This window comes from Pygoscelis adeliae, unplaced genomic scaffold, assembly GCF_000699105.1.
Source record: "Pygoscelis adeliae isolate BGI_AS28 unplaced genomic scaffold, ASM69910v1 Scaffold14, whole genome shotgun sequence".
In the NCBI taxonomy this organism is placed as follows: Eukaryota; Metazoa; Chordata; class Aves; order Sphenisciformes; family Spheniscidae; genus Pygoscelis; species Pygoscelis adeliae.
The window spans coordinates 12583699-12606908 of NW_008825109.1; the positions used below are offsets into that span (position 1 = coordinate 12583699).

General features: G+C 36.9%; 1 protein-coding gene across 1 annotated transcript in view; it reads left to right on the top strand.

Annotated features, from left to right (window-relative positions):
• Nucleotides 1-21190, top strand: part of USP25 (ubiquitin specific peptidase 25) — a 96536-nt gene extending 75346 nt beyond the window's left edge. Inside the window, 11 exon segments of the mRNA XM_009327891.1 lie at nucleotides 1-30; nucleotides 1358-1555; nucleotides 3048-3187; nucleotides 5920-6033; nucleotides 7901-7996; nucleotides 11537-11715; nucleotides 12539-12617; nucleotides 14444-14523; nucleotides 19154-19277; nucleotides 19954-20149; nucleotides 20599-21190. The exon segment at nucleotides 1-30 is cut by the window's left edge and continues 25 nt beyond it. Of these exon segments, the coding sequence (XP_009326166.1) occupies nucleotides 1-30; nucleotides 1358-1555; nucleotides 3048-3187; nucleotides 5920-6033; nucleotides 7901-7996; nucleotides 11537-11715; nucleotides 12539-12617; nucleotides 14444-14523; nucleotides 19154-19277; nucleotides 19954-20149; nucleotides 20599-20771 (1409 nt within the window). The 3' untranslated portion in view covers nucleotides 20772-21190.
• The last annotated feature ends 2020 nt before the right edge of the window (nucleotides 21191-23210 follow it).

Sequence of the window (23210 nt, forward strand, 5' to 3'; positions counted from 1 at the left end):
TCAATGATAAGGAACAATACTTGATACAAGGTAATGTTATGGATATGTTTTCTGCATGATATAGAATAGCTGAAATAGAAGCTCGCTTTATAAATATTTCAGATGGATTTCCAGATTTTTGAAATGGTTTTAATAATTATTGAAAGTTCTGTTTATGCTCATAACTGTTAGATTGTTTTTGTGGGTAGAACAATTGCTCTTCAACTTTTAGATTAATAAAGATAATGCCAGTGTTTCAGCATTATTAAGAGAGCAAAATAAACTAAGTTTTCTAATTTGTAAACATTTTAGCCAAGTGATCATGTGTTCAGAATTTTGGAGATGTTATCTCACTGAAAATTAGAACAGAAATATGGAAATACAGAAATGACCCTCTTGACGTTAAAATCCTCATGTGGCTTTTCATAAGCTTCAGAACTCTGATGAACATTACTGGACCGTGGAAACGTGAAGCTTTATGCAGTGTACTGAAATGTGAATAATTTAGCTCCAGCAACCACACATTAAAGCAAAGTAATACATGGATTGGGAAATTTTTTTCAGGTCACGTAGTAGTATAAGGCTTGTATGGAAGTGTTTGGAGAAAGGGCAAAGATTCCTTAGTATGAGTTTTGTGGGGCCTGATAATGGAGGCTAGGAAGCTGACTGAAAATGGTCAGAGATTCAGTAACAGGTGGTGGAAAATTTTCATGTTCCTGCCTTTTCATAGGGCAGAAAGCTGGAGTGTGCATTTGTTCAGTTTTTAAGTGAGAACTGATAGTAACCTTGACATTTCTAGACTGCCAGATTAGTAGTGGACTTGCAGCCATAGGTTTATAGGCCCCGTAGGGTGGTTGCTGGGGGACAATTACAGCTGATTGATCCCCCAGGATCTGGGATACTCTTGCAGAGACCATTCTCGAAGCAAAAAGGAAGTTTACTTCATGTAGCTGGTGTTCTTATCAGTTGACTTTCCAAATCACTGTAGGCCCACTCTCCTTCCCCTTTTCTGCTGGGAAGTTGAGTTGTGTCCAACTCCATGTAGCAGTAATGCAATCAAGCTATGGTGGTTTTTTGTGACTGTTTCTGAATGTTCACAATCATAGGGTGCTCATGGCCCGAAAGGCTCATCTTTCAAGATGGCAATGATCTGATGGTGCCCAAGAATGTATAACCCAAAGATCACAAGAGCAGTAGCCATGCGTCTCAGTAGCAGAGGAGTGCCCGACAGATAATAAAAACAGTCAGAAGTAATATACTTTGGGGGTTTGGTGCTGTACTGTATGTTTCTAGTAATTCACTTGAGGAAATTTGTTGAACATACTTTCTTTTCCCCTAGTCTTTCTTTTCCTGAAATTTATATTTCATGTTACCGCAGAGGAGTTTAACAAAGAAACAGGACAGATCCTTGTTGGAATGGACACGCTGCCTTCTGATCTAAGGGATTACGTCAAGGAAGACAACAAACGTTTTGAAAAAGAACTAGAAGAATGGGATGCAGAACTCGCTCAGAAAGCACAGCAGGAGAAGTTGTTATCTCAGATACCCAGGGCACCAGCACCCTCACCTGCTCCAGGTTAGCTTCTTCTACTTGTTTGTAAAAGGAGTAGAACCAAAAATCACTGGGTTTTGTATATATTGTTTTGCAGCTTAAGAAAGGAAGAGAAAGTTAATTTGTGTAATCTTGAATTATAACTATTTACTTGGCCAAGGTAACTGCACTTGAAGTTTAGTCTGTTGGGTTTTTTGCATTTTATTTTTTATTTAAAGAAAAAAATTATTTGTTGGTTCTGCTGCCTTTTCCCTCCCAGTTGTGCTTAGCTTCTACTAAACTATTTTTTTTTTTCCATAGAAACTTTGGCCTTTTAAGATACGTAATTATTAACAAGTCTCACCAGTCTGTTTTGAGAATTTGTTAGTCCGTAAGTGATGTATATTCTTCTATTCAGAATGATTGAGTAGAAGACCTACCTTCTCATTTTAAATTAGGACAGAATTTAAATCTGAAAGAAGAATAATTTATTTGGTGTGATGTATTGAATAGAGTTAGCAATAGTAGGGCCCACTTAAGAAGCCATTATGTAAAAACGAGCGTGTTAAAATTGTGGAAAAGGCTCTGAACAGCAACAGTGAGGCCAATGCTGCTAGGAACCTAGCTAATAAGGACCACTGGCAATCTGACTATAAAACATATGCCTGCTTTGACAGAGAAAAACCTGTCAGGTTTTAGGTTGCATCAACCTTTTGCTCCTTTGCAGAAGGCTGTATGTACATTATGTGAAAGATGACATGATGGATTTGTGTAGCGAGACTGCTGTCCAGATGTTCTCATTGTTGTCTTTGAGTCATTAAGACTGAGCATGTATTTCTCATAACTATCTATGACTACAAACAGAATGTAAAAAGTTCAGTGATTTAATGACATTTCTCTTTTTGCAATCTCTATGGAGAGTGACTTCATCTTCTGTATGGTTTGACTTCACAAACGCTTTAGGACTCGTTTTAGTTCTTTTGTTAGTAATGGAAAGTGCTAAATGAATGTTTTATGTCTGCCAAAATTTGCTTTCATCATGTAAGGAATATAAGACGCTATGCTAATCAATTTTATTGCCCTCAAGTGGGGGAGACTGAGATCTCCCTTAAGTCAGAAGAATATAACGTGTTGATTGTTTTGCGAAGTAAAAATACATCTGGCACTCAAGTGGCTGTAGGTCATTCCATATATTGGGTCTGTATGCCACAGAAAGTCCAAGTAGAATCTCATCTTTGTTCTCAGTCATCCCCTGTATTGATTGATGAACACCCCTCACTCAAGAGCCTTAATGGGCCTATAGATAGGACACGTCTGTTGTTCCTAATATAAAATCATGGGTCCATTTGCATGAAAGTGTTCAAAATGACCCGAGACGCAGACTGGTGTAAAGTTGTGTTTGTGAATGGTGTGACCTACCCTGCATTTTCTGTGTGGGTTACCTTATCTATGAGACAGTGATCCAAATAAAACTAATCAATTCAGAATTCATGCTTATATTAACACACAAAATTGTTATTTTATTTCTGTCACTAAGTTCAAGCAGGAGAACCAGAATATTTAGAGCAGCCATCAAGAACTGATCTTTCAAAGCACTTAAAAGAAGATTCTGTACAAGCAATCAATAAAGCTTTAGCTGAACAAGAAGATAGAGGTCCAGAAGCTATAATGGATACGGTGAGGATATTTTGAAGCTTGAAATACTTCTTTTGCTTTTATTTTGCAAGTGGAAATAATATAATAGCTGATAAAAGGGTGTGTGTGTGTGTAAACTTTGAACTGAAAATTGCTATTTCTTCAGGGACTGTCGACAGTACAGCCCATCCAGAAAGTGTGTACTACAGTAATGGGTGTAGTAGAAGAAAAATACTAAGACAGATGTCCTGTATGTGATTAAAGTACTTGTCAAGAATACAGCATATTATTCAAATGACAGTTGTGTTTGTGCCCACCATCTTTCCAAAATGTTAGATGGTTCCATTTATTTTTGAGGAGTAAACACTGACATTCTATGTACAAGACTTGAAAAATACTGATTTAAACATTCAAGTTTTTATCTGAGAAATACAAGATTATAATTGAGTTCCCTTGAAAGACCTATGGAAGTTAAAGTAGCGTTCAAAAATAAGGGGTTTTTCAACAGTATTCTGTAGCTTTAATGCAAATTCACAACTTCGTGAAAATTATTTTTTGTGATTCATCAGATGCGTATATTAACTTAAAATAGTTACAAGAATTAGTGTTGGGTGATTCTGTTTTCACTTCGTACGACAGATACTAAGAGGAATTGGAAGTTAACTACTTCATGAGTTATTAATATTTAACAGTTTTTTCTTTCAGGAATTTTTTTTTTGCTTCCATATAAAAATATAGATAAATGACCAATGTATTTGCCACAAAAGCAAGTGCCTTTAAAGCAATACATACATCTGTCTTGGAACTGTATCCATAAGGATAAAACATACGAAATGTACAGTATAGCTTCCTTAGGCACCCCTAGTAACCACTAGAGATATGAACAGTTTAGATCTGTGCAAAAATTGAAGCATGCTTCCTAAGTTCAGGTATGAATCCTCATTAAACAAAAGCAGTCTAGCCCCAGATATCTTTGGGGCCAACGGGAAAGTCCTTTGAAAATGACGTGACAACTTGTTGAGTCTTAACACCTGACGTGTTTTCCATCCCTCTCTCCTGTGGTGTCAGGAGAGCAGAGAAGCACGCTTTCTCTGCTAAACTGAAATCAAAGCCAACAGGGAATCTAATCTAACCCTGGATGAAAAGATGCTCTGCCACTAACGTGTTAGGCTACTGCACATCTGACTTTTTTGAGTTCTCAGAACACAGAACAGCTTAGAGGGAGCCAGTTTAATATGAGTTACCTCCAGCTAAAGGGGTAGCTGTGAATATACCAAACCCATGATAAAACATCTTGTGTGATGCTGTCCTCCTTCTAGGGTCTGTGGGCATCCATCCCGGTGGGATGTGGAAGAATCTTACAGACTTGATTCCATGGATCAGGTGTTTTAGTTCAGGCTAATGACACTTTGCACAGTGATCATCAGCCTTAGGACTTCACAAGACGGTGGTTGAGGAACCACGTGGGGAACATTGTGATAGGCTTAATGAGGCAGATGCAGGTCATCTTGTTCCAGTATTTTCACTGCATTGTTCTGCAACAAGGTGGATGGCTCTTTAAAAATAGAAACAAAAATCCCCAAACCATGTAAACTCTTTTACTTAGAAACAAATGTATTTCAGCTGTTAGAATCTAAAGCAAATTTCTAGGTAATCTGAAGGTACCCTGTTAATGTTTAAAAGCTGCTCTCTGTATACCCAAATTTAACTCAGGCAGAATTGTGCTTCCGTCTCAGTGTGTCAGCATGCTTTTTAATTACTCTACTTCCACATGCATTCTGACATGCAGGCATATATTCCTTTCCTCCACTTTTTGTTTGTCCGTTTTAAAAGAAGGAAAGCCAACATCAGAACATGTAACAAACAGGACTGTAGGTTAGTCACCACATGATCATTTGTGTCCATTTTCTGCCCTTTTGTCCTTTTTTATACCCTCTGCACAGTCTTCCTTTGTATTTATACAGTGCTAGGTGTAAATAGATACTATGTGTGTTTCTGGAATCTTTGTTAAAAAAATGAGACTATTGTAATAGTTGAAGAACAAGTAGCATGGCACTCTGCTTAGACTGGAGTCAAGATTTAAGTTCTGCAAATGTTGTAAACTGGCTGTTATACAATGGTAGACCGCAGGAGCTGAGATTTGTCTCTGTTGTTGTTTAAAACTTACTTTAACATAGCAAGAATTTCAGTGACTAACATAATCTTCCCCTGATTTTCTGTCTAATTACTTTTCTAAAAAATAAACCTGTTGAATGTAATGCACCTTTAAATATTCTTTCAAATATCTTAATTGCTAGAGACTTTTTTGTTTTTTTTTCCCCAGAGGATCAGGAAATGTTAGCCTTTGGCTTATTGCCATCCCTTAGTATGAATTCGTCAGATACCTCAGTTATATTTAGTAATTTTTTTGTGGAATGTATGAAAAGAAGTGGTGCTTCGTAGACTCATACTTTAAGAACTGCCTTAAATTTGTAATGGATGTTAGAGTTGCAATACTGGCATACTAACCTGTAAAGATGTAATTAGTGAATAAAGGACAAATAAAATCTTTTTAATAATGATGGCTTAATTTTAAAATGTACTGCTTAAGAAATTAAGAAACTGTAAATAATTAGAGAATATAAGTGATATTTATAACTTTTTTCAGAACTTCAGCAGTGTGCATCACTTTACTTGACCAGCCTGTCAGTTTGTGTGTCTCTAATTTTATCTTTTTTTCTGATTTATTTTTTTTATTTCCCCACACACATACTGATAATGATTTTCTTCTGCAGAGCTCTGATAATGCCCCAGCTCAACCAGCTCCTAACCAGCGAGTTGTAGAGGTGGCGATTCCTGATGTAGGGACTTTTGTGATTGAGTCAGAGGAGGGGGGTTATGACGATGAGGTACATTTGATTGCAATTGTGTGCACCGCTCCTCCTCGGTGCTTTCTTGTGCTGCCTGATGAGAATTTTTGGCATGTTTGCACATCGTGACACCTAACAGATTTCTGCAAAACTAAATGCTTAGCGATTTGTAACCTTAACAATGTCTTAATTTGTAATGTAATACGAAAGGAAAGCACTAGCTACTCTAATTGGGCACGCTTTGCATGGTACCATTTACACTGGAGGTATATTTGTCTTTTTAGCTGTGGAAGTTGAATGTTTGTGTTAGGCCAGATAGCCTTTGAAATGCTGGTGATAGACTGTGGACTACTACATTATTTAAAAAGTGACTGGATAGTGAGTGATGTTCTTAATGTCTGTGCTTTCTTGTCAGTTCAATAAAGCTAATGTTCAAGTCCGGTCCCTTATTTGCCAAGGTTAAGCTTTTCAGACTTCAAGGATTAAATTATCTATGGAAATAACCTGAAATTGATATGGCTGGTGGAGCTGACTCTTCCAAAGCTTAAGGAAAAAAAAAAAAAAAGAGAAATTCTTTTTTCCCAATTCAGACCCAGGGTGGTGCGTGTAGCTGGTACTACTTGAGGAACAGATGAGAGGCCCGTGTTATCCTGAGACACATTCTTTTCCGCTGCCCTATTTTAGCAGCAGAAAGCAACACTGCCGGGTCATCAAACTGTCCTGCCTTGACACTGCTTACTCCATGTTTGTTTTGGTTGGGGATAGTGTTGTTGCAGCCCATATTCTCAGGTGTCTGAGCATGTGTTCTTGGTTGGGTTATGAGGAGCTTTTGCTTCCCTAGGTAAATGGATACTTCAGGTCATTCTGCCCTGTAATTGTGATCAGTTGTAACTGGGAGTATGGGATGGGGATTAAAATGATTTAATTGACATCGTCACAGAGTATGGCTTCTCACAGAAGTCTCCACTTTTAAAGACATGAGGATTTAGCCTCCCCTAATGACCTGCTTTTTGGGGTTTTTTCTTTTTTTCACTGTTGTCCCCATGCCATTGTCTTTCTAGAGGATGGTAACTTTCTTTCCGATTTCCCCGTTCCTTTTGTAAGTGTATTCACTTTTTCTTTAATGTTCTTATGTGTGGGGAAACTATTCTGGAGAGGTTAGGGTTCTTCATCTTTTATTGCTGTGCCAGTTGCTCTGCCAGCTATACCTTGGGCAGGGAGAAAGGGAGTGTTTTTCTTTGCTCACAGATAACAAATGGGAAAGGCCTTTCTGAGTAACCTAGATGTATCACATTGTTTGTATATAACTAATGTGTATAGCTGAGAGATGTGTGTCTTTGGCTTTGTGTTTGTTAAATGTTTTGGGGTTTTTTTTTTTTTTTTAAGAATTTGTCTACAAATGCTTCAGGGACCAATTGCATTTGCAGCAATGGGTTCCTTATTTTGATGTTGAAATACACATAAAATACAGGCAGTGTAGTTTACTATGTTTTTAGTACAGTATATATAAAGTGTGATTGGGCGATTTTTCTACTTGAAACTTTTTTTTATCATTTGGTAGTCGTGGGTGGCACTCATTCAGTATGCAGTTTCTGATGGATACTAATGCTGAACAATGCATGTTCCTTTCCTGGGAAGTTTTGACTGTGTAACTTTTAAATTGTATTTGACACAGTTCTTCAATTTTTTTGTAAGCTTTCTTTAATCATATGTTGTTACAGCAAAAATAATACACATGCCATGACTGACTTGCAGAATACGCACACCAGATCTGTATTGAAATGTGCCATTTCAATGTATGCATGCATTAAGTTGCTTTTTATCTTGCATGAGACTAAAAGCATATTGAATTTGGTCATTAAAATATTAATTATTCAAAACTTTTGCCTTAAATCCCTTGTGGCAGGTCATGCTGACCCCGAACATGCAAGGTATTATCATGGCTATAGGTAAAGCCAGGAATGTTTATGACAGGTGTGGGCCAGAAGCAGGGTTCTTTAAGGTACAACTAACATTTTCAACTTTTTCTCCTCTGACTTTTCTTGTTAGATATGCCTTCTCCCTCCACCCTTTGATGCATATTAAGACTGTTCCAGTGTTTATACGTACTCTTCTATGATATCAGTCCTCCATTTAGATTTCTCCCTTGAAAAAGACAGCTATTTCCCTGTTGATTCAGCAGTGCACTGCCTTGATATAAATAGTTTATATACCTTTCTGCATTTTACCTTTCTAATAATAGAAAGTAACATGAAACCTTTCTAATAATAGCAAGTAACATGAAACCTAGATGTGTAATCAATAAGAATATGTTCGTTTTTTTTCCCCTGTTAGTAACAAAAACCATGCCTTAGCCAGACTGTTTGGGACATCAGTTTTTTCACCCGGGGACATCAGTGTTTAGTCATTTGTTGTTTATTTAAAGAGATGTTCTTGTTTTGTAATCCTTAAAAGATTTTTAGTAAATCTAAATTACTTTCTTTTGTGTAACTGCATGGATGTCAATCCTATTTATTTATGTAGTGTTATGGAATTAGACATTAGGCTTTTTGTGGTTATTACTCTTCACAATGATTCCAGACTTAAAAATATGTTAGTCGTCTTAAATACAGAAACTTCTGAGCAGAATTTTTAGCTTATGATCTTTTGAATTTTCAGGGTATTAGAAAGGGAATTACGTTGACATGATGTAAAATCCTCTCAAATGTGATTTGGAGGGGGGAAAAAGTTTCTTGCTTGCCGTTGAGTACCAGTCTGTTTTCTTCTTAATTGTTCTGGTATAGTTGCACTAGAAGACATTGTAAAAACCAAAAGAAACAAAAAATCCCAAACAAACAACAACCAACCAAACACCCCCACCCACCCCCCCAACAACAAAAAATGCTCTTAATCCCTTGGTAAGGAGATTGAAATCTCACGGGTGGGTTGGTTTGTTTGTTTGTCTGTTTGTATGGGGTTTTTGTAATGGATACTTAGAGAAGTGTTATGACCATAACAGTTGTTTACAGGGCTGTCTCTGGTAACCGTGCCTGCCCTCAGGGAATGGAGAGACACCTGCCATAGCCTCTGTTCAGTGAAATAAGTTTTGTTTGGGATTCAGTGCGGGTGGTGGTTTGTTTTGGGTTTTTTTTCCCCAAAACTTATTACTTAATGAAAAGATGCTAATCTTTTACTTTTTTACGGAAAAAAATCCTCATTTGATCAAATCAAACTCTTCACCAGAAAGTTTAATTACACCAAATTATTTTTTGAATATGAAGGGTGTTTTGATAATTTTTAAAACAGAAATGCAGTTCAAAATAAAATTATATTTAGTGCTTCAGAGTTATCAAAACAATGCTCAGTTGAAACGTTTTTCGGTCTTTAATTTTGAATGCTTAAACACTTTCACTTCACAGGGGACAGAATTTCTCTCTGAGTGAGAAAATGTTCTGACACTAAATTGTTGGAGAGTAGAAAAGTTTCCTTACTCATTTTCAGCTGAATCATGTTTGCAATAACTTAGAAGAGGTGGAACATGCTTCATTTTTGAAGAATACATTAGTATGAATGTATGCAGATGAAGTGGTCCTACTTAGTAACAAAATTTTGTATTTTGAAACATATCATATGAAATCTAACATTACTCCATAAACTCGCTGTAAAAGCTGCTATGATATTTTTTAATACTGTTGTATTCTGGGTTTCTTCATGTGTTTTTTTTATAAAACGAGTGTTTACAGAAAAGTGTTGGGTTTTTTCTATGATGTCTTTGTTTTAGTGTAACCCACGTAAAACCCATTTGACGTGGGTCATTGTTACTGCCAAGGTTTCAGTCCCCCTTTAGATCTCAGGCTTGAGACGTGACTAATACAAACCCATTAAGATATTTCTTCCATCAGTGACCTCTTCCAATCATCTTCCTTTAGACTTTATAGACAGTTCCTTACAGAATGTTTGCCTTAAGATCTTTATATAACATTCTCAGTGAGAAAATGAAAACATATAATACTTTCTTTACCATCCCTTTTTCCTCTATTGTGTAAAGAAATACTGTTATTTTTTTCATTGTACATAGGATTTCTGAATCTGTAGTATACCATTTTATTTTGTTTAAATATGTATATAAAAATATAGGATTTGTGTTGCGGTTTTTCCTACTTCTAAGTAATTCTCTGAAAAATTAAATGTCTGCTAGCAATTGCTTTTTGTTTCTGGCCTACCCCAATAAACAGGGTTTAATTGCATAGTTATCCATGTTGGTTGTCTAATGGTAGAACTTCTTCTGATGTAAGACTAGAAACTCTGTCTGTGGCTTTTGATATTTATCATCAGTTCCCCAAACTTCCTTTTTAATGATAATGCATATGATTAGTACTTAAAATTATTGATGCAGAACGTTCTCCTAAGTTTTCAAGTTCTCCACATGCTCTGTGTTTAAACCTGTATAAATAGTATCCTACCCACGTGTTTAGTCCTGAAACAAAATGTCTGTTAGTAGAGGATGGGAGCCCAAATTTCTGATAGTTAAACGTCAAGAAGTTACCTGCTACTGCCAGGTATTTCAACATGAAGGAATTTGAAATATTGGACAGGATATTTTTCTGCCTGCTTTGGAGCTTTATTTTGTGCGTATGTTGTATTGAAACTTGGCTAGTGTGTGAAGCTACTGTGTTAAGTCATTTGTTTCAAGTCTACATTTAGTGTTAGCAAACAATCTGATCACCTCCCTATTTTGAGAGATAAATTATGGAACATATTAACATTTGTCACCATTTTTCTAATTATTTTTCTTGTTGTTGCTCTTGTTCATGCTGTATAGTTCCAGTGAATAAAATCTAATGAACATAACAGATGATGTTCATTAAAATCTAATGTGCTTGCAAAGCTGGAAAAGTAAATGCTTCTGATGACCTCTAAAGTTGATCTAAAATATTCAGCGAGGACTCCGTCCTGCCCTGTAGGAGACTAATACTATTCATATTGAAGTATTATTTTCTTTAGAAATCCTACAACTTGATTTTTGTTGGAAGACATTTTCCATTCTCACTTAGTGTTTCCAAAATCATACGTGTTTATTAAACTTTCTGTAGAACTTGTTTTATTCATGTATTTGCATTTTAACCATGTATTAAAGGTACCTTTTTTACCTTATGAGATTTTAGAAGATTCTTTTAAGTGTCTGAAATCTTATACTGCTTTTGGACTGTAAATGCTTAAAGATGCCTCTCTAGGAATTGGATAAACCTTCTCCCAGGGAGATGTAGCAGAGGATTGGGACTGCTTTTGAAGTAAAGGTCTACCTGGGATTTTGGCAAGCTTAGCTGGGGAGAGACAGGAACAACTTTACTGTCTGTCTGTTTGGTTGGTCTGTTGTGTGGTTTTTTTGGTTTGGTTTTTTTTTTAAAATGTAGTTCAGACTTTTTAGAAGGGTGGAGTGTGGAATTGCTAAAAAATAATTTTGTAGGCAAAAGGCCATGGGACGTGAATTATCCTGTTACTGTCTGTGATGTTTAAGAGTTAAAAGCTAGAAAGAATAATGTCTATTTTTAAAATTACTTAGGCAATTAAATTGGAATACACGCGTCTGCTAAAATTAGCCCAGGAAGATCCACCACCTGAATGTGATTACCGTTTGCGTCATGCAATTGTTTACTTCATCCAAAACCAGGCACCAAAGAAGATAATTGAGAGAACGTTACTGGAACAGTTTGGAGATCACAATCTTAGCTTTGATGAAAGGTAATAAGATCTGCATGTGTCATTTCCTGTGCTCACAAACGTTTTCTGATGGGTGGAGACGCCCCTTTGTATTCAGACAGTGCACGCAATAGAGGGAAGGCTAGTGTGTGTGTTTGGCTTTATCTTCTAGTTAAGAGCTTGCAGGTATATTTTTGTAAAAAATATCTTTATAAAGATCTCTGTAAAAAGAGTAAACAAGAAGTTGGCTTTCTATTGTTATGAAATAAAGATAAATATTCTGCGTTGCTCATAATTTTGCACATAGATTTCTGTACCTTCTTTCAAAACACTGTGTAAGGCTGTATAGTTTGCATTCTTCACTGCCCCGAAAGCCAGCAGTAGACAGCAAAGCCTTGCAAGCTATATGGGTAACTTACTTGAATGCAAGACAATGTCTCTTTTCCACTTGAAATTCTATATATTTACTTATTTAAAGAAATAAATAAATGGAAAGGTAGAGAACATTAGTCTGATTTCTGCATAGTGAATGATCCTCTAGTGTTACTTTTGCAAAGTAAATACCGAGGAGTTTCAAGCCATCTGAACTTTGAATTAAAAAGAAAGACTGAGCAATGTGGCAATTTGGCAAAATAAAACAAGAAGTAATTGTTAAACAGCACAGGCCTCCCTCACATGTACTTCTAAAGTATGCCCTCTCCTGCTGATTATACCATGCATAACAACAAGCACATTTTCCACAGTGTTTTCATACTGTTTTGCATAAGGCTGTAACTTACATTGTTTGAGGCTGCTGTCTTTGTATGGATAATATCCTTTGTGAATTTCCAGTAATTTTCCATGATTTCTTGTTGCTTTTTGTAAGGTGCCGTAACATAATGAAGGTTGCTCAAGCTAAACTTGAAATGATAAAGCCAGATGAAGTAAACATGGAGGAATATGAGGTCAGTATTTTTTATGCTTTAAATTAAACTGCGATGTGAAATAGTTATCAGTAAGCTGACTTTTATCTTCACAAATTCCTTCTTGTCTTACACTAAGAAGTTAAAACTGGTTATTGGAAGACCATTTATTTGTAGGAATGCTGCTCTGACCAGGTGATCTAAAGCTGGTTTTTCCACATCTGTAATTCTAGTGATTTAAGCCATGAATGTCAAGTTTGACATTTGTTCTTACTCCTTAATGTGTCTCAACGTCACTAACAGTATTTCATAATTTATCACCATGTGAGTCAGCTGGCTTTCTCTAGTCAGAAACAGCTAGCAGTGAAGGAGTGAGAGTGGTCTAAGCCCAGCCTTACACATCTTGAGAACTGGGTCACATTTGTGCTTTTCCTCCAGCTGTCTCTGCAGCCATTCCCATTTTCTTATGAGCACCAAATTCTTTTGTTTGCTGAGACCATACGTAACCAGTTTATGCATTGAATTTTTCCTCCTGCACTATTTAGAAAAACTTGGAAAGAAGAGCAAATCTCAGACATTAAGTAATTGTGACTAATATTTGCCAAAATAATTCATCTCATATTTAAAGCTAAGTCTGTAGCTGGTTTTACAACATCAGTTTCAACTCTGTGTAATACTGTTCATAAAGGCCTCTTAACAGGGGATATCTATGTCCTAGGCAGATTCCAGTGCACCACTTAAACCTCATTGTTATGCTCGTCGGCCCAAACAGTTTGTTCGGGAGGACTATGGGAGTAAGCTTCCTCTCAACAAACCAAATGAAAAATATTTACTTGTCGTTTCTCATTGCCACATTTAGGACCTACAGTAGATGCCTACTACATTACAGCATAACATCCCTGACCTGTGAGGGGAAAGGACTCTCACAGTGGGATTTCTGTTGCATTTTTTAGGCTGTGCAAGGCTCAATGTCTTACCATTTTCTGAATGGCGTTGCACAGGTAGAATAAACAATTCTGGACTTAACTTTAAGAGTGAGGGAGTGGGGTGTCTTTTATTCCCCTGCAGACAGAGCCACTTTTTTAGCTCCTGAAGCAGATAGTTGGTGGTTTCTCCAAAGATTGTATCAGTATTTGTCCTCTGTAGTGAGCTGGCATTTCATGGACCCTTTCTCATGCTCTTTGTGTTGAATCTGTAAGTGGCTATATATTATGGTATGCTGTCCCCTATTTTTGTCTTTAGTAAGCAATTGAAAGTTGGCTACTAACCAACTGCAGTAAAAGCACCTTTTTCACTTAGAGTATTTACCTGTAAAGTGTACCAGTAGTCACTTCATATAAATGATGATGCAGTAGGATAAATGTTTTACTCCAGTATAAATATCTCCACGATCTGAATTGTATTTGTTTTTCTTTGTCACTTCCCATGTCATGTGTTCAAGCTTTTTCTATGTCATTCTTATATTGAAAGTTAAGCTTAATATTAGTGTATGAAAAAGCTTTCTAACGCTTTCTGAGTAAATAACTGAGTGTAATGTAGGGAAGAAAAAAAGGCTATTAGCTTCTCAACTCTTTTTGAGAAGAAAAAGGGGATCTCATAATACTGACACTGGCTGTCCAAAGATGCTTGGTGTTCCTTTCAAATGGTAATGCATTCTGTAAAAATAATCTCATTTAGAAATATTTTAGGTATTTAAGAATTTGCTTTTTATTGAGGGAGGGGGGATGCAGGCGGACTTTTCCCACATGCAAGCTTACTAGGAGTCCTTAGCACTTACTGTGAGTATTCAGCACTAAGTAAAGTATGTGTGTAGTAAATTGTATTTCATGTTTGTGGATGAAATTCTATATACCCTTTCTTATATGCAGAGATGGCATCAAGACTATAGAAATTTCAGGGAAACCACCATGTTTCTCATGGTAGGACTGGAGTTTTTCCAAAAAAAGAGGTAAGTGGTAGTATAGAACTCAAATGTGGTAGAGCAATTTGAAGGCAAAATGTAATATTGATAAGTAAAGCTATTCTTAAAATTAAGTATTGTTTAATGTATTCTTCGTTTTATTTAAGCATTTATTTGGTCCATTAATGTCTTCAGTCTTGCATCTACCTTCCCTCAGCTTCCTATTCTTAATCTCCATTTCCTCTTTCCTTATCAAGCCACGTACTCTTTTCAGAGCACCCTCCACCTGTATTCCTCCTTCTCTCCTAATCTAAGTGCTCTGGGTACCCCTCAGACATAAAAACCTTTCCTCTCTGGCACCGCAGAGAGGCACATATACATTTATCTGCTTTCATCAGCAATCGCAATTAATCAAGTCCCCGTCTTATCCATCTTTTTCTTGGGTCTTCCCACAAAAGCAATTTTGCCTTCTGCATTTGTCTGAGCCAAAATTCTACCTGTGATGGGCTTTAAAGGTCAGGAAAAACGAACATATTTAAGGAGACTATCATGCATAACTATCATAGTTGTAGCTGATTCTTCTTAGCTCCACAAGGCAGTGGTGATTCATTCCCTTCTCTTTTCCAACCAAGTCAGGAATTGTGGCTATATAAAATTGGTGACATTTATGTACTTAATGCACTACAGCTAAAACTTATACTCTGATCTACTACGTGCAACAAGGATGGTGATGACAGTATAAATGCCTAAAAACATTCTGCAGAAGAGAGTCTTTGAAACAGAATTTTTCAAAACTGCCTCTTCCTCCCATGCCAAGCCAAAGGAACAAAATGATTAGCTGCAAAATATCCAGTGACTGACATCTCTTGTGTGAAAATTGAGCTATCACGATACAAATTTTTGACTGTGAAAACAGTTCTGCAGTCAATCACTGATTTTCTCCTGTATAACACAGTAGGTAGGGGAATTATAGTGGGAATCAAACTCTATTTCTTGTGTGTATGTTGTCTAGTAAATTGCTTCATATTTCTTTCTTGTCTTACATGCTCCCAGACAAGAAAGGCCCCAAACAAAACAGGAAAATTGATTGGAAAAGACACTGCCTTGTCTTTGTAACAAGCTACATCTTTGTATAGTGGCTAAACCCATGAGCCCATAGTCTTGTTTTGTCTTCTGGTTGCTAGTGTGTAATAAGTAGTACATTCATTAATAATCCAAATTGTGATATGCTACTTTGTCAGTCTTGAACAGCTTACGTACAAAGGTTGGTCAGAAGATTGCCTGGCCTATTTGAAAAATAAACACTCTGGTATTGCTCAATCCCTTAAGGAGGCAAAAATGTCACAGGCATCAGTGTGGCATATAGGGACCCTCCTTGTTGCCCCTGGACTTCATGCATGCTCTAAGCATGCAGGCGGGAATGGAAGATCTTCAAGTGCCTTGGCACTGGGACTCCAGGATGGCACCTTCAACTGCAAAATACCAGTGTTTTCACTAATCCACTTCTTACCATCATATATTCTGATTATGCCAGGGGGGAGGGAGGGAAGCACAGGTTTCTGCTTTGTGCTGAACAGCATTTTTGGTATACTTTTCCATTATTTACATTAATTTGCAAAATTAGGGTGAGGCATTTGTTACCAAACATCTTCGTAATTTAGAAAACAAGTCTATAATGAGCAGTCTTAGACTCTGATAATAGCATATTTTTTATTTCTGACCAATATCAGACTCATCTAACATCCAAACAAGTGTAGCATTCATTCGCTTTGGCAAGAAATGCAATTTCATAAATGCTTCGACATTATGTAATGACGACAAAGACAGTAAGACTAGGGTTAAGGATGCTTAGAGGATGGGCCAGGATCTGGGTATCCATTGACCTACTCTAAAGGCATCTGTTGCACTTACACACTCGTGTTTCAGCTGCAGGTTCCCAAGGGACTGAGAGATTTACTGAGGATCACATCTTGTACACTCTAGAGGGCAGTACTACCATCCTTATTCTGAAAACGAGACCAAACTGATGAACTCTTCCAATTCCCTTATTAACACTGAAATCATAAAAATGTAACTTTAAAAATACTTCGAAAATATAGACTTTCATAATTGAAATATGACCTTCAGCAGCAGGACTGTTTTGAGGCTTTTTTCAGAAACCCATCTCCCTCAGTCGACCAACTTTTCTTAGTTTAATAACACTATTTGGTACCTAGCAGCACTCAATCTCTAGATGGAGCCAAAAATCAGCCTTTATCCAGGTAGTCTCTGATTTTCTTAAATAATTGTGCTGTGTTAAACAAACACAAAATCAACATTAAAGAAGTAGTTTGGTGTATCTTTTCTTCTCTGTGTAGCTTGCTTTTGTAGGTCTTGGTGCTGGAGTGCGGAACATACAAGACCGCGTTTGAAGGTGCAAAGGAAACAACACCTTCAAATCACCTTATGCTGAGCACTGGGAAGTCATGCCTACTTTCAGTGTTCACTCATGATCCCTTATGGTGGTTGGCAAGGCCCTCTTTTCACTGCAGGTGGAGAATTAAAGGGTCTTTCAGGCATATCTTCTCTGAGTGTACTATAGAGTAGGAACCTGCTGTGGGTGAGATGAATGCAGCCAGCTAATGAACCTTGGCAGGAGTTTCACCTGTAGCTTGCTCTTGTGGTAGTAACTGAAAAGTGAACAAACCATAGACCTTAGCAGTTGCCTTTCAGGTTTCTTGGAAAGCCAATACAGTTTTTCAGTTTTAACTGAAATGCCTTTTCCAAAGCAGTGCTAAAATTTAGCCAGCCTGTGATTTCAGCATCTTTTCCAAAGCCTAGACCCAGTGAGCTCCATAATTCTGTGAGCAGCCTCAGTGATTTTTAGGCTTAGGCTTCATAGGCTGGAGCTTATATACACTTCAGGTGTGAAAAGGCAGAATCTGTTGCTAATTTACACTGTAATCGTATTCCTCAGACTCTCAAGATATCGGACTCTGAGCTTGGATGTACAGTAATGATGATTTAAAATAGCTTACATTGCTGTTAGATGGCACTACAGTTGTTTCAGGGAAAGGTCACACAACTGTGGGAAGGAGCAGGAAGAGAGGGACTGGGAATAAGGCCACTACCAGCAGCAAGTTTTTAATTTGGATCAACTGAGTTGTTGACGCTGCAATTTCGAACGAAAAGGGAGAGAAGGTCCTGTTCCTCTGGCTTTATATCCAGCAATTCCAGTTCCTTGCAATCATCATCTCCCCTTTCCTTCTACGTCAAGTTTTCTGCTGTCTGGTCAGTTGTGTTGGTGATCAGTGGTGTGAAGAGTTTTCATGAGCCGGAGAAATGGACTTGAGGAGAGGGTAATAGACTACTTCTTTTAATGAAAGCATAGCTTTGTATTTTGAGGACAAAAAGGTGGAGAACAGTGACTGTACTTGTAATGTAATATATTAATTACGTAAGCAATAAATATTTAGAATTGCAAGAGGCTATGAGCAGATCTCATGGTGGAAGAAATAATTTCACAGTAGATTCTGAAATTATGGTGTTGGGCTTCATCTTGTTCTTCTCAACAGGGATATTAGAAGGTAAAGCTTTAAGGAACCATTGCTAGTTCAAGAAGCCTTTTCCCTTCTTTTTATGTTGCCTCATTGGGAGGCATTACTGTAAGTCTTGAGTTTGTCTACTTTGGAAAATTCTGATATGTATTTTTCAGGTATGCCCTGTGTGTGCTCACACATAATTTTTAGCCATTTTTAGTAGTTTGTGGTTTGGTTTTGGTAGTTTAAACCTTAACCATGACCTCCTGTTCTCACTAGGAGTGAGTGAGTGCACAATGTACTGTTCTCTAACCACTCCGTTAGGAAATTTCTCTTCCTAGATATTTTTAGTTCGAATAGAATGAGATTTCTAGCTGCTTGTTTTTAGGGTAGCTGCCTGAACTGCTTTCAGTGGCTGTCTGTCATAGCTGGGTTTCTGTAAGTCAGAGAATTAACAATTTAAGGTGTCTGCTGGAAATGGTATGCAACAATGTGAGGGGAGATTGTTAATCTGTGTGTGAAGGGACCTCTGTTGGTTATTAACTGTTAGGTTCTTAGGTCCTCTGTTACTCGTCCTATACCAATTAGGCTTGTATTTATCTTCTGCATTTAGATTAAAGACAGAAATATCAACAGTCTAGCATCACTTCTGCTTTTGAAATGCTGTTGTGGCTTCTTCCATCGCTTTAGACTTCGATAGTTTGGAAGAACTTGCAGTTAGTGAGGCTAAAAATCCACAATTTATTTTTTAGAAATAAGGTGACAGCTTTAAATCTTATTTGCTAAGGTGTAGAATGTTATCGAGCTATATATGGCAACAGAAGATCAAACCTAACGTGACGTAAATGCACGCAGGAAAAATTAACTTTTCATGTATACTCAAGGCTAATCCAAAGCTATTGTTGAAGTGAGTGAAATTATATCCATTGGTTTCAGCGAGCTTTGGATCAGACTTCATGTGCAAGTGATCTAACCTGATAATGTGCATAAAAGATGAAACTGTGTGGTAGAAAAAACATTATGAAGAGATTGGTGGGGAGGGGTGGACTTATAGACAAACAGGCAGGTGAAGTTACCTGTCCTTTGAAGAGCACGGTAGTTAGCTTGAAACAGGTGGTACCTGGACGTTGCATCTAATGGTTTTTGTTTCTTTACTTCAGCTATATGGAAGCCTTGCTCTACCTTATCTATGCTTACCAGAATAACAAAGAACTCTTGTCCAAAGGCCCGTACAGAGGGCATGATGAAGAGCTGATATCTCACTACAGACGAGAATGTTTGCTAGTAAGTGAAGGGTGAAGTATGTTTCAAAAAGCTGAACTTGCTGCATAGCTTTAACAAAATTAATTAGAAAAGTGTTGCCGTCCTGTAGAACAAAACCAACCAAACCCCCCTTTCATGAACAAGTTAATACTTAGACTTGAGTAAGGAAAAAAAGCAAAACTAAGAAGGAAAACATTCTTCCCTTTTTTTTTTTTTTGAATAATCGATCATCATCTTTATGATTGTAAATAGCGTGCTCACTGCCATCATGTCGGGGCTGGGTAGGAACAACAGTTGACAGTGTTGGTGAGCAGACTCACCCTGTTGCTACAGTTTGACAGGGAGACAGACATTGGAAAAGACAGCAGCAGGGAACGAGCTTTTCCTTGATTATCTCACTTTTGGCAATAGCGAGAAAACAAAAGCAGGTGATAGGACCTCAGTCTTAAAAAGAACAGCTGCAAAGGCTGAGTTGGCAGGTATCAAATGAAGTGGCTTGAGGAATAGCACAAGATCAAGTGGTTTAATAGAGTGTATGCATCCTTGCTGTAAATGTTAAAGTGCAACTGTGGTCCATACAAATTACCAGGTAGCTTTGTAGGAAGACTGTGCTTTAAACCAAACAGAAACTGATGCATGGTAGAATGTGAAATGCTGTATACTTAAAGGCTTTCCTTTTTTGTGGTGGTTTATGAAGAAACTAAATGAACATGCTGCAGCACTGTTTGAATCGGGAGATGATCAGGAAGTAAATAATGGCCTGATCATTATGAATGAGCTTATTGTCCCGTGTTTGCCATTACTACTGGTGGATGAAATGGAAGAAAAAGATATTGTTGCTGTGGAAGATATGAGAAACCGTTGGTGTTCCTATCTTGGACAAGAAATGGAACGTAAGTCATTTATTCATTAAGGTAAAAGGCCCTTGTGCACCGTTTTTATAAAAGCAATGTTTTCAGTGTCTTGAATTGAGCCTGTATCTTTTGTGTCTTGGTAATGTATTTTGAGCTACCCTGACTTTTGAATAGTCCCGTACACATTTAAATAAACAGTTTTTCTATATATTGCACTGGGGCATTAGGTCTTAAAGGAAACATACTTCTTGAACGGAAAACCATTTGTCGTGTTAGACCATCTGAAGGGGCATTTATATTAACATCTTACTAGGAATTGGTATGTCCAAGTTATTGTTGGCAGACCTGAAGAAAGTGGATTATACCAAGTGAAAACTACTCCTCTTCCCACCCATCAGTAAAAAAAAAAAGTCAACATTGGGCAGAAAAAGGAGAATTCCACATGCAGATGTAAATGCTTATGTTTGTTTTTCTTGTTTTATTTGCAGCTAACTTGCAAGAAAAGCTGACAGATTTCCTGCCAAAACTGCTAGATTGTTCTACAGAGATTAAAGGTTTCAATGACCCGCCAAAGTTACCCTCCTACTCCACACACGAACTGTGTGAAAGATACGCCCGAATCATGTTGTCACTCAGTCGAACTCCAGCCGATGGAAGATAAATTCTGCAACCTTCCTAAGCACATTGTATAAACTTTTTTAGTTCTTAAACCTTGCCTTCCTGTCACAGGGTTTGCTTGTTGCTGCTATAGTTTTTAACTTTTTTATTTTAATAACTGCAAAAGAGAAATGACTGTACAAACTTTAGCCAGACTGCAAACGAAGCTGAGAATCGCATGGCGCTCAGTCGTTTCAACCAGAATTGATGCAACATGCAAGTCTGATCATTATGGCAAAACTGCTTTTTGCCACTTATCTGTTACAGTATTACTTTGCTTTTATCTTAAGATCCTTTACTTTATCAACAGCTGTCTGGATCATTTTGTGACTGCAACTACTTTAAGTGTCCAGTGCTGTGTAAATACATGGTACTTGGTAGCTTGTAAATGAAATGAAAGAATAAAGTTTTATTTATGGCTACTTCTGTGTTTGCAAGCAGATACCTTGTATATTAGTGTAAAATACGGGTATTTTTAGAAGAGATACAACATATTGATGGGTTACTCAATTTTATAGACAAGGTTCTTCAGGATTTGTGGCCAGTTTAGTTACAGGTAGTCAGCGATTACTGTATATGAATATATTGAAAAACTGTCACAGTATTATACACTATGGTTTTTTTGTATCTTCTTTACTGATCTGTATGATGCTGCACCTGAACACTTGTGTGTGTGTGTGGCCATGCCAAGTCTTTTCTGATAGTAGGGACTGGCTTCTGAAGCAAAACAATAATGGCACCTTCCTTCTATTCTTAGAAAAAAAATTAGGAAAAAAAATTAAAAGTATTTTCAGTAGAAATATATTACATTCTCTGAGCAGAATTTCTAGAAATTGATTTAAGTAGAGGAAATAAAAGTTTTTTAAAAAAGTGGAATTTGTGAAGCTTAAGAACTAATACATTTTTTTAAATTGGTATTTTAGTCATGTAAATGACCAGAAATAAAACCTTACATTAATTCCTTACTTGAAATGGGTTGCTATTGTTGCAACAAAATATTGCAGAAATTTATCTGTCCTAATTAAATTTCTATTGGAAATGAAAGAAAAGATCTATAGGGCTTGTTTTGTAGAACTGAAATACTGTCTGGTTTTAATGAAGAAACTTAATTATTTTGTGGAAGAAGAAATTTAATGTGTCCTTAGGTAATCTTGTTACCTGACACTATTTTGATTCCTACTCTTTATAGAGAACTTTCTGTGTTAGAACAGTAAAATATGTGAATATTTGTTTGTATGTTTTTATTGGAGCGGCACTCAACTTTTCATTACAGGCTTTCAAGTGGTGTTTATTCAAATATCTACTAATAAAAGAACACGGAGGGAAGGAGTGATTCAGTTCAGACCACCTAGAAATGGAGTGGGCATAAACATAGGCATCTCATGCAAGAAGAGACAGAGTTCAATCTTAGTACATATCAGTCTTGAAAGTTGTTCACTCTTGAGAGATACTGGATCATAACATACAGTGAATAGAGTGTGGCCTTCAATTCAAGATCTTTTTAGGGATGTTTTCCTCTTCTGTTTTCAATATTGGAGTGCCTCATACTTTGTCAAACTACCCATTTATTTTATCAATTAAAAAAAAAAAAATATTGAACTCCTACAAGTGCAATACTACTCAGGAGCCTTTTTTTAGGTCTGAAACTATTGATGTGTGAAATACCACCTTTCAAGGAAAAAGATATGCATATTATGAAAAGGGTGAAGATGCATTTTAAAAGATTTCACATTTTGCATCTGTTGCGCTTTGATTTGAAACTCAAGAATATGCTTACTTAGCACTGTATTTTTAAACAAGGCTTTGAACAGGTTATACTTCTCGTTTGCCGTTTTCAATGATGGTAAAAACAACTAAAAGTGAAAGAGCAATTTTATTTCTTTGCTAACAGGTTTTGAATTTGAATGTTTGTGAAAACTTTTAAGGAAAGCTCCCCTCTAACCCTGCAGGAGCCAGTTATCCTCCTCATCTGTGTAATCTTCCATGACAAACACAGGGGAAAAGGCACTCTTTCTAAGGTAAAAGAGGAAGAAAGTATTTCACGTGGGAAGAATAACTAAGATATTTACATTAAAAGGAAGCAAGCAAGGATGAGATTATTTGTTCTTTTTGTTTCAGTTTTTTTCAGTTCCTTAAAGTATGAAAATAATCTGTTGTAGTTCGTAGTACTGAAGATAAATATGTATTCATTCACAATGACTTGAAATTTTTGAGTTGAATTGAGGTCTGTCTAGTAGAGCAGAAATAACTATGTATTTTACTACTCCAATATCTTTTAAATACCTTGTATGAATTTAAACCTTCAGTTACATCATTAAGGTACTATTTTGTCTTAAAAACCTTGCTTTTTTCACTGCAATAAGATAGCTGATAGCTTGGATTCACGATGCCTAGCACAAAACCTATACAAGTAACCGTGTAAGGTAGTAAAGCATACAGTTAA